At 36.2% G+C, this 11,318-nt stretch overlaps 1 protein-coding gene across 2 annotated transcripts; it reads left to right on the plus strand.

Moving 5' to 3' along the window:
- Positions 1–2,294: 2,294 nt before the first annotated feature.
- On the plus strand, positions 2,295–11,318 carry LOC104099999 (uncharacterized). 2 transcript variants are annotated; one of them, XM_009607153.4, is made up of 13 exons: positions 2,295–2,744; positions 3,753–3,937; positions 4,014–4,117; positions 4,879–4,959; positions 6,241–6,344; positions 6,459–6,545; positions 7,530–7,732; positions 8,039–8,240; positions 8,317–8,367; positions 8,438–8,536; positions 8,626–8,685; positions 8,936–9,060; positions 9,638–11,318. In XM_009607153.4, the coding sequence occupies exons 1-13, from the start codon at positions 2,430–2,432 to the stop codon at positions 10,842–10,844; spliced, it is 2,823 nt and encodes a 940-aa protein (XP_009605448.1). In that variant the 5' UTR covers positions 2,295–2,429; the 3' UTR covers positions 10,845–11,318. The 2 variants fall into 2 exon arrangements, with proteins under 2 accessions (XP_009605448.1, XP_009605449.1); XM_009607154.4 differs by having other exon boundaries at positions 8,939–9,060.

An 11,318-nucleotide genomic window follows, 5' to 3' on the forward strand; every position in this document is an offset into this window, starting at 1 on the left:
GATCTGTGGTCTCAATGAAATACCGTGCTCGAGGATCTTAAGGATAGTACTAAAATAGAATACACTGTTCTAAAGCTAATTTATTTATTTCATTGAAAATTTCTTCCCCTGGGGCAGGGGGGGGGGAGGATGGATTATCAGATGGAAAATAAGTTTTATTAACAGGCTAAGAGGTCGTTTGGTAGAGTGCATTAGAGAAAATAATGCATGCATTAGCTTTGTGTATTAGTAAAACTTTGTTTGGTACACTTTTTCAACCTATGTATAACTAATACAAGCATTAGTTATACATTCTATTTGGTATTATCCTATGTATAGCTAATGCATAGCAATACCAAGGCTATTAATGCATGCATTAGCATGGTTAAAGGCAAAATTATCCTTAAAGTCTCTTGAAGCTAAATAATATGGAAGACATTTTTGTAAACAAACAATTTTCTTAAAAATTATGCAATAGATTTTAATTTTTAATACATCACACCAAACAATGAATAAGAAATGATTCATTTCTGCATAGCTAATGCTTGCATTACTAACTCATGCATTACTAATTCATGCATTACTAATACACCTTATTCAACATTATTCTTATACACCCTACCAATCGAACCCAATGGTTTAGATGAAAATAACCCACCAATCACCATTCTTACTCAGTTTTGAGTATGCATTATCGACTGACATTCAAGGAGAATCTTTCCCAGTATAGACTTTAGAAGTGCCATTTCCTAGGAACACAAGCCACAGAGGCTCGATAAGAAAGTTTGGAAGTTAAGTGTCCAATCTATATCTATTTATATTTATCTACTATCTATCTATCTTTATTTTTATATTAAAAGCATATTCGCCTTATTTATTCTTTAAAATTTAATTTCACGTTAGACAAAATGGTCATTTAATATTTTCTAATTTAAGAATAAATATTTAATTAGTTTTCTTATATTTAGGAATAGATAATTAATTATTTTCCTAATATTTAAGATTTCTTTCCATTCCTTTTAGGTTTTGAAGTCCTTTTTTCCCTCATAGTTTAACATGTTTATGCATCCCTTTTTCTTATTAAATTTTAACCGATTACATGTAAACATTTCACCCACTTTCAATTTTTTTTATCTTTTATTTTATGATTTGGAGTCCCCCCCCCTCCCCCCCCTCTTATTTTAGCATGAGATTATTTTTTAGCCAATGTAGCTATCTAAATAGAAGAGATATGCATATTATGTTATTTCCTTGCCATAAATAATTATTAATGGATTGTATCATTAAAATTTGAGCCGTGGTATTCCAAATAATATACAGCATGAACACGAAGACGCCATATTTGTAAACTTTAAATCACAACATTTGAATGCTCCTCTGCTTTCTTTTTCCAGTAGTAATTACTTTTTCCAGTTATTTTTGTGCTCCCAGTTTTTGTTTTGGTAAATAAAAAACTTTTATTACCATTGAAATTATATACAACTCACAGACAAAATAAAAACAAAATCTATGCACTGGACAGTAGCCCCAGTGCTATAGAGACAACAATCAACTTTCCTCGCTACCACACAACTGCTACTTAACTTGGATAAAACTTCAATTCCTATAGCTTCCTAGCTGATTTTTTTCGCGTCCCCGTTTTCAATATAGTTTAAAAAATTAATATATTCTTTTAATTAAACTATACTTACTTTTAAAAAGTCCCAATTAAATGAGAATTGATTATACAGACATAATAAAAATAAAATTCTAAATTCATGAGATCTGGTTGAAAGAATAAATTATAATGACAGTTCAAAATCAAATACACACTTTCAATTCTAATTTTAATCATTAGAATAAATTTTAAATTGAATTGTTAACTAATAATTGAGTATTTATGTTGGACAATTTCTTTTGTTGTAGAGTTAATTATACACAATCATATTAACTATTTTTAGGAATTTATACTTTTATTTTATAATTCAAAGATAAATTTTAAATAAATTTTTACTTTTTGAGATAGGGTACAAGCGCAGAATGCATACACTAACACTAGTTGATTAAATAAATTTCAAGGATTCACTATTTGTCTCAAAAAAGATTGACGCGATTCAAAGTATGAGTGTTAACTTATTGAATATTTTGCATGAATTTAAACATCGAGTCCTAAATACTTGTAAAATAAAACATGTCAAAACTCAAAAACCACATTTATAAATCACAAAGTTTTTACTCAAAACTTTAAGAAGTATTTTATGGTGTCATATAAAATGCTGCCAAAATAAGTACAACACCAAAAGTTTGGGGGCCTAAATAATAAATCAAACAAAAAGTCACTCAGCTTCCCCAGCAAGCTAGGCGATCAACGAAACCCGGTTCACTTAATTAGGGTTCTCAAAATCCCCGCCTTTTTTTCACAAGAACACTGACACTGTGTGATAGCTTCAGTTCACGAAATCAGTGAATGAATGGCGAAGGGAGACGATAATCCCACAACTCCACTGATTTCTAAACCGAACTCAAACCCTAATAAAGACCAGTCTCCGGTTCTCTCCGAATCATGTTCTTCCCTTCCCCGCAGCAATTGCAACAGCAATAACAACTGCAAAATTACCGATGCCAATGGCACTGATAATTCTCCGTTGCAGAGAAATCCGCAGAGCCCTGAAGATTTTGTACTATCGGTGGCTTCGAAAATTGCGTCTCAGCCTTTGCAGTACTCTGATCCTGACGTTTGGGGCGTCTTAACTGCCATCTCCGATAAGGCCCGCAAGCGTCTTCAGGTCTCTATTCTTCTTCAATACCTCCACATTTTTTCTTAGAGTTCTCTTTTTGGTCCTTTTCAGACATTTGTATGCCATGTAGAAAATGTTGAGGCTGATTTTTCTTTGAATTATTTGAACTCCATCACATAAAGTCTGATTATCTTTTTTCGTGCTACGCGATGAGGCTCACATTTGCGGAGTCTATGAAGTATGAAAAATTGAGTTTTCTGAAGGTAAGTTGTAGAGTGGACCAAAATGATAAATTCTCACTCCATGTTTAATTTGTTAGCTATTGAGTGTCTGTATTAACTGGTAGAGCTCATAATTTGGGACCTGATAGCTCTATTAATAATGGCTTCAGGCCTCAAGATGGTTTAATGCTCTAGAAAAATAGGATGGCCACCAGAAATAAGCTGGTGCATACAAAATATTATATCTTGAAGGGTAGGACACGAACAAATTATTACATCCTAACTTTCAGAAGAGATATCTTTAAAGCCTAGACCCCAAAGCTGAAGATCTGGTACGGAGCATCATCATATAATGTCTGGATGTGACAAAATACTTGAGTATTCTCTTCATAAAAATACTTGAGTATCCAGCTACAAATCAAAGATAAAAATACTTGAGTATTCAAGCAGAAATGAAGTATGCAAGCTTAGTCTTGGATGGATCCTTGCAAACTTGCGTTAGATGAGGGTTTGGAAGTTGGAACTGTCACATAAAATATAGGTAGCTCGAGATGCATCAGAAGATGTACTGGAATTGAAAATTTCAATTTGATATGGAGATTTTGGCATTTGGTTTTCTTTACCACCACAGGTGGTAGAGTAAATATATGAGGATATACCTTCAATTTGTATATCCTCTTGCTGGGTTCTGCCCCCTTTCATCTGATTGATTGAGGTTTAGCAATCAATGAAGTGAGGGTTTACTAAACAAGAAAAGGCCAACTTGTCACTTTTATATTATGTAGCACATCATGCTTTATATTATTGAAGCATTTCTCGTGTCCTTATATAATAGGGAATGAACATGCTTCTTACATCTGAAGAACACTGCATTGGTCGGTTGGTAGATGATACCCGTTTCCAGATTTTGTCTCCAGCTGTTAGTGCTCAACATTGCAAGATCTACAGGAAAAAGGTCGTCAGCGAAGATGTGGAGGGCTCTGCCAACAGTTGCACTGCAGTCTTTCTGAAAGATTCAAGGTTGAACATCATTTGTGGAACTTTTGTGATGCAACTTGATACAGGAGTTTACTGACTTATTTTAGTTCCTCTACAGCACAAATGGGACGTATCTGAATTGGGAAAAGCTGAACAAAGGTAGCCCTGAAGTCAGACTACGTCATGGTGACATTATCTCAATTGCGTTTGCTCCACATCATGGTAGAGTATCTATTTTTATTAAGTTTCTACTTGCTTGCTTCATATGTGTATCATTCTCGACCGAAAGATGATTAACAATTTTAGTTTGATTGGTTTACATTGGTCTTCTCCTTATACATTTGTGTATTCAAATGCTTTTGGGATTACACTGGGTTTTTTGTTGTTGTTGCTGTATTCAAATGCTTGAAAGTTCTAAGTTTAATTTTAAACATTTATGCAAGACTTTGATGGATTGGAAAAAGGTCCATAGTCTTAAATATGCAGTCTTTACTAAGTCACAAAGGTAAAGTAACCACATGAAAACAACGCTATTGTTTTAGACACTAAAATTCAAACCCCCCCCCCCCCCCCCCCCAAAAAAAAAAAAAAAAAACCCTTGATTGTCATCGCTGTCTTGCATAGAAATTTGGTTTTAATCTTTGACGTTTGAGACTATAGTCGTCATACTCCCTCCCTCTCGCTCTTCCCCTCCCCGTTGACGTTGTATCTCCAGGTTAAAATGCTCTACCAGGATAACATCATAACCTCCATCCCCACCACTCCGGGATATGAATGGACAAAAGAAAAAAAATTATCTGTTGTTATTTATTTAAGATAGAACCTGATTTTTTTATAAATAAAATTTTATTTTAACTTTAAAAATAGAAATTTCTCTGTGCTATGATTGGTTGCCGAAGTTTTATCTGTTTTTTATTGCATGATATTCTTTTACAAAACTGATGGGACTTAGTAAAATCTCTTTTTCCTTGTAATGTTTGCAGAACTTTCATTTGCCTTTGTGTTCCGAGAAGTTCTCATGTCTGTTTCTTCAGCTGATGCTGCTGTTCTAAAGAGAAAAGCAGGTAGATTTGCTCAATGATTGTTCGTTCATCAGTATCGTCATTTTGGAGCATTTCAACTAATATTGTGTTCTATAAGTATATGGCATTTCATCTACTCAATGATTTCTAGTTCATTGTTATCTGGTTTGTTACCTTGTTTTCATGGCTTTGGTCCTGAAGTGAACTTTTGAGAAGTGTTGTTCAAATCACACTTGATGCTCTTAAGCCCTGAAGCTAGGTATAGTGCAACCTATGCTTTACCTCGCTTAAGCAACACTTTAGTACAGGCAACAAAGCGCTGTGATGTATACCAAGGCGCCACATGAGCTCCCATTCGAGGAGAATGGAAGTTAAAAATAAACAAATCTGGTATTGGTATGTTATGACAATTGGTGAGGGAAGTTACGGATAAATGTGTTATGTGATTAGAAGTATGAAAATAGAAACTTAGCATAAGAAAACTAATCACTAAAGGCAAATGAGAAATTTATGATTGCATCTTTTTATCTGAAGAAGAAATCTATTCTTTTTTGGACTTGACTGACAGGATATTTACTTTATATACTTGATATTTCATTTAATTATGTTTTTTAAAATTCCTTTTTTCATATAGTGTTGTTTGTTATCGCAGTATTTTTAACTTGCACTGCATTTATGTTTAGTTTAAGTTTTTCTTTATCTGCACCTTCTGATCTGAAGTGCGTGCTTCAATAGTGCTTTGCGATTAAACCCTAGCATACCTTAGTTCATTTCTTCGCTCTTCTTTCGCTTTTGACAACACTGTTTTTGGACTCAATGTATGTTGATTTAGCTAAAGAATAAAGAATGTTTATGCACCTATTAGAAAACTGAAGGATGCCCACTTATCTCGGCTCGAACTTGTTTAATTTATTTGAAATATGATTCTGATTCTTGCCAACTACTTATCACACAGTGTATTTGGAAACATGATCTCTTGACGTTCATTGAACCATCACAGTGGATGCAGTAATAAATGAGCAGCATTTTTTTGAATGTGCGAATTTTGCCAGTTTCTGATGCAACTTCTTCCTAAACTTTTTTAGCTGAATTTTAATGATCAATCATCACATTTAGTTGTTTTTTATTTAAGTATCAACGGGTTGATACCTATCATATCTGTTTTCCAACCTAATGACAGTTTTCATTTCTATATCAGGTAATTGTAATTTCAAATGACATGTTTAATGTTGTAACTTATATCTTTACTGTGTTTTGTTTTCTATTATTGATAAGCTGGGCAAAGGTAGCTTTACTAACTTGCTTTTGTCTTTTCTGGTTAAGAGGAGTTTGGTTCGGAAAGCAAAAGATTCAAGGGAATTGGAATTGGCACTTCTGAAGGTCCCATTTCTCTGGATGACTTCCGCAGCCTGCAGCGGTCAAACACGGTAGTTTTCTATTCTCATTTATCAAAGAAATTAGTTTTTCTTTTGCAGTCTTTCAAGGTTGTTTTATTACTCCTATACTGCCTTTTGGTGATTTCGGTTCTGGTACTGTTGTAGGAACTGCGGAAGCAACTGGAAAGTCATGTCGCAACTATTGATTCCTTGCGCAATGAAAATCGTGCTGCTGTGGACCGTCATGAGATGGTATGTTTACTCATACAATTTTGAGAATACACAACCATTTTGAAATGCTTAATTCCGAACTTATTTAGTTGTAATACTAAAAATTTCGAGGTAGATGGGTTAGAAAACTCAGTGTTTTGCCTGTGGTCGACATATCAACACTTTCAACTGTGTAAACACTTTTAATCGGAAAGCTTCTGAATTTTTCTTTTCTTTGCTAATGTCAATAGCATCATAAGATGTAAAACTAGATCTCTCCTAGCATGCAACTCATTTTAGAAACGAGTAGTGCAATATGCTAAAGAAAAGCTTTATACACCATGAAGAAAATAGTTGTTCGAGACAGAAGCGTCTAAGAAACATTTCAAGGTGTGAATTACTTTTTCTTTACTTTAAAATCTTTGGCTTTCATTTGCGGTTTCAAGTTTTTGCACCTTTGGAGTTGAGTAATATGTTTATTTCTTAGGTCTTGCACCTTTTGATTGAAATAACATTTGCTTTCCAAATCCTGTTATCTTTTATTAATTTTTCTTTGGTAGGGTAAAATGGCATGCACTAGTACGGTAGTACCAGAGATTAGAAGTAGGACCAGACAAAATACTGTCTTCTTCTGGTTCTGTCTGTTTTTGGAAGTACAGTGTACCTAAAGAAAGTTATATTCTCTGCTGCAAGCTATTCATTCTGGGGAGCAGTGAACTTTCCATAATATGAATAATATTTACCTTTCCAAAATCTGTCGGATTCCAGTACATCTAATTCTGATGATTAAAGATGCTAGGTATATTTTTGAAGAAAAGATGCTAGGCATGTGGAGGTAGGAGGGAGGATGTTATAATAAATCTTGACAGGGTCGTTTCTCTGTTGGTGTGAGTTAATGGAAATTGATCTGTCTTCCTTGATTGACTCCTGTTTCTTGTATGGTCATATTGTTTTTTCCCCCATTACTAGTTGGTTGACAGATCCTATCTCTCCACCTGTCTCAGTGAGATTTCCTTTGTCTTGCAGGAAATGAAAGAATTGAGGGAATCGGTTTCTAAACCATACCTGGAAGAACTCAAAGAATTACAGCAGTCATTGGAAGCCAAAGAAAAGGAGTTTGTTGAATCAAATAGAATATCTGCAGAGCAGAATCATGCTTTGGAAGGCCTTAATGAAAGACTTAGTGCATCTGAGCAATCCTGTGTTGAAGCCAATGAAATAATTAGCAGGTAATGGCTCTACTATGCCATTGATTTAATTAAGAGGAATCATGAATGGCATTGTATTGAATTAAGAGGAATCGTGAATGACGTTGTGCTTTCTTGTTTATCTTGTCCACTTCCTCGTTTCCTTATTAAATAAGCTCGAAAATCCCAAGTTCATTCTTGTTTACATCCTTGTCCTTGCATGGCTCATACTACTTTATATGCCAATTTCCCGGTTTTATTCTTTGGGAACACACTGTTTTCTGAATTAGCTTACGATTATTTTTAGAAAGGTGAGTTAAAAATTTGAAGTGGTGTTTGCTTTTTCAGCCAGAAAGCATCAATTTTAGAACTAAAAGCTTTGCTTGACGAGGAGCGTGAACAGAGGAAAGAAGAACGTGAAAAGGCTGCTTTGGATCTGAAAACCTCTATACAGAGAGTGCAGGCAGAAGCCCAGGAGGAAATAAAACGGCTCTCAGAATCTGCTATCAGACGAGAAAAAGAGCAGCAAGAAATTATTAATAAGCTTCAGGTAGAAATTAACCTCTACTATGCAGGAGAATTTGAAAACGTCCCATTGCTCTTTCTTATTTAACTCATGATGGCAGGAGTCAGAGAAGGAAAGATGTTCACTGGTGGAAACTTTGAGATCCAAGTTGGTAATATTATCTAACCTACCTTTTACTTATTGTAAGCCACCCCAGCTCCTAATTCATTAGCTTTTAACAGGAAGACACCAGGCAGAAATTGGTTATTTCTGACAACAAAGTTCGTCAGCTCGAAGCTCAAGTTCGTGAGGAGCAATTATCTTCTGCCTGTAGGAAAAAAGTAAACATCTGTTAACAATATATCAATTGCTTCCCCTTTCAGTTCCTTGCTTGAGAAGCTGACGTCTTGCATCTTCTAATTTTTCTTAGAGAATAGAGGAACTTGAGCATGAGAGGAAAATTTTGAGCAAAGAGCTTGAAAGTGAAAAGGTAGGATGACCATATGATTTCCTGGCATTAATTATTGAAATATGGATCTTGAGATATTCCCCTTTGTTTGCTACTCGATTGAGCCCCTTGGATGTGGAAAGGAAAGATAAGATTGTGCCTTGCTAGAAGTGGATCTGTATTTTTTCGTCAAACTATTACATGTATGATCAGGAAAGAATGTCAAATGTGAACTCTGATCTTTTTTTTCTTTTTCTTTTGTTCTTTCTATCAATTCTTTTGTTGTCGGTAGCAGGCAGCTCGGGAAGAGGCGTGGGCCAAGGTTTCTGCTCTTGAACTAGAGATCAGTGCTGCAATGCGGGATCTTGATTTTGAGAGGCGCAGACTGAAAGGTGCTAGAGAAAGAATAATGCTACGGTAAGAAGTAAACTGTACGACTGGTACTAATGTTAATTAGGTTTACCGGATTGAAGAAACGTGGGATATTTCTTATATTTATCTGTACTATTTGTGTTAAGAAAAGGGGAGCAACGATAAAGTTGTCTCTGTGTGACCTATAGGTCACGGGTTCAAGCCGTGGAATCAGCCACTAATGTTTGACATCAGGGTAGGCTGCCTACATCACACGCCCATGGGGTGCCGTCCTTCCTCGTACTCTATGTGGGATGCTTTGTGCACCGGGCTGCCCTTTTTTATTTATTTATATATTTATGTTAAGAACTCTTTTTAAGATCTTTTGTACCTAAAAGGAGATGATCTTTTGATTAAAGAAATAAGTCTACAAACAGAATTTTTTATACCATACAAGATATTACATGTATCATTCTACCGAGAGAGAATGTACATATGATTTATACAGTAATGTGTTAAGCTTTTATAATCCTCTTTATATGTTGTCAGAGACGCTAGTGTTTGCTTACTGCCTTTCATCTTCTGGCATTTGTCTCTTCACTTACCTTATAATGGTGGTTTATACTACATGGTTGCGATGCAGAGAAACACAACTCCGGGCTTTCTATTCTACTACTGAGGAGATCTCAGTTTTGTTTGCGAAGCAGCAGGAGCAATTAAAGGCAATGCAGAGGACATTAGAAGATGAGGAAAATTATGAGAATACCTCTGTGGATATTGACCTTAATGCATACAATGGGAATGTGAATGGATCCCTAGTAAGAAAGAAAGAAGTAGGAGATGGAAGTCACAATGTGACTAGAGCTGGCTGCAGTGCTGCCAACACAAGGCGCGTCAGGGAATTATTTGAGTTATCAAGTGATGAGGCAAGTGCCACAGAGAAGCATGATTGCACTAACAGAAGTGAAGAAGGGGGACAAGACACACAGGAGGTGGAATTTGCTGGTGCTGAAAGTGAGGTGAAGGGTGGATTTGGTTCTGAAGTCGATGGTGTTGGGACAGCACCCATTGAGGGAGATGCTGTGGGAACTGAGCTAGTCCCTGAAAGTGATACTGCTGGTGTAGCAGCCAATATGGAGGGTGACCTTGTTGGAACGGAACGCGTGCAAGAGACTGAGAGCTTGGGAATCAATGGTGAAAGGAATATTGATTTAAACAAGTTCTGTGCTTTAGCTGGGAACACAATGCAGCTGGATGATGGAACTCCAGGGAAAGAAGCTCAGGTGCAGAATCCTGCAATTTGTGATGAGAGTATGCCTCCTTCCCCAAAAAATAATCTCGCCGAGGATGATAATGTGATTGAAGATACTGAAGCTGAAGGAACCATCAGGACAGCTGATCTTTTGGCTTCAGAGGTAGCTGGGAGCTGGGCGTGCAGTACAGCTCCTTCTGTCCATGGTGAGAATGATACTCCTAAGAGTAAAGACAACGATGCATATCCTGCAGCTTTACAAGATTCAGGTGCTCCAGTGGGTGAGAGTCAATGCGCTACGTCTACTTCCAAAGCTTCTTCTAGATGGGATAATGATCGTAAGGCACTAAGCGAGATGATTGGAATTGTTGCTCCTGATTTGAAGGAGCAATTTAGTCGTGCAGTTGGTAGTGACTGTGATCAAGGAGGAAATGAAGGAGGCGCTTCTGATTCTGCTACAGAAAGTTGCACTGACGATGAGGATAACATAATGAATACTGAAGCAGCATCTGATGCAGAGACAGTTGACGGTGAGAAGGTGAATGAGGATGCGATGGATGAAGATGATGAACCCACCCAAGAAGATTCTGTTGGATAGCTGGCATACACGTGTATTGAACTGGGTGTTGTTTCTGGTTCTTCTAGGATAGGTTCGGGATTTAGAAGCGTAATATTACCATGGGTCAGGAAGCCACACACCAAGCTTCCCTAAACAGGAGGAAGGGGAGACTCATGCTCTGATATCAGATCTCAAACTTGTCATTTCAGACGGCTTGTATCATGTACAGAAGGTAGTCAGGTAGTGTATCTCTAAACTTTATGTAGTCACTTCAAAATGTCAGCGTGAAGTTTTTTATTTGTATATATTTAGATAACTTTCTAGAACTAGAAATCTTGGTTAGGCTAAGTCAATGTGCATTAGGTGTTGATTGTTTGCTTGGCACCTCTCAAGTAAATTCTCAAGAGTGTTGACCAGCTTATTCTTTTTTTAATAATTTTTTATTGTTAGGTTTTCCCCAAAGTACACAAGGACTTGGTGGTCATTTAATTTACAGTTTTGGTCGTAATTAAA

This window comes from Nicotiana tomentosiformis, chromosome 1 (assembly GCF_000390325.3).
Source record: "Nicotiana tomentosiformis chromosome 1, ASM39032v3, whole genome shotgun sequence".
NCBI classification, from domain to species: Eukaryota; Viridiplantae; Streptophyta; class Magnoliopsida; order Solanales; family Solanaceae; genus Nicotiana; species Nicotiana tomentosiformis.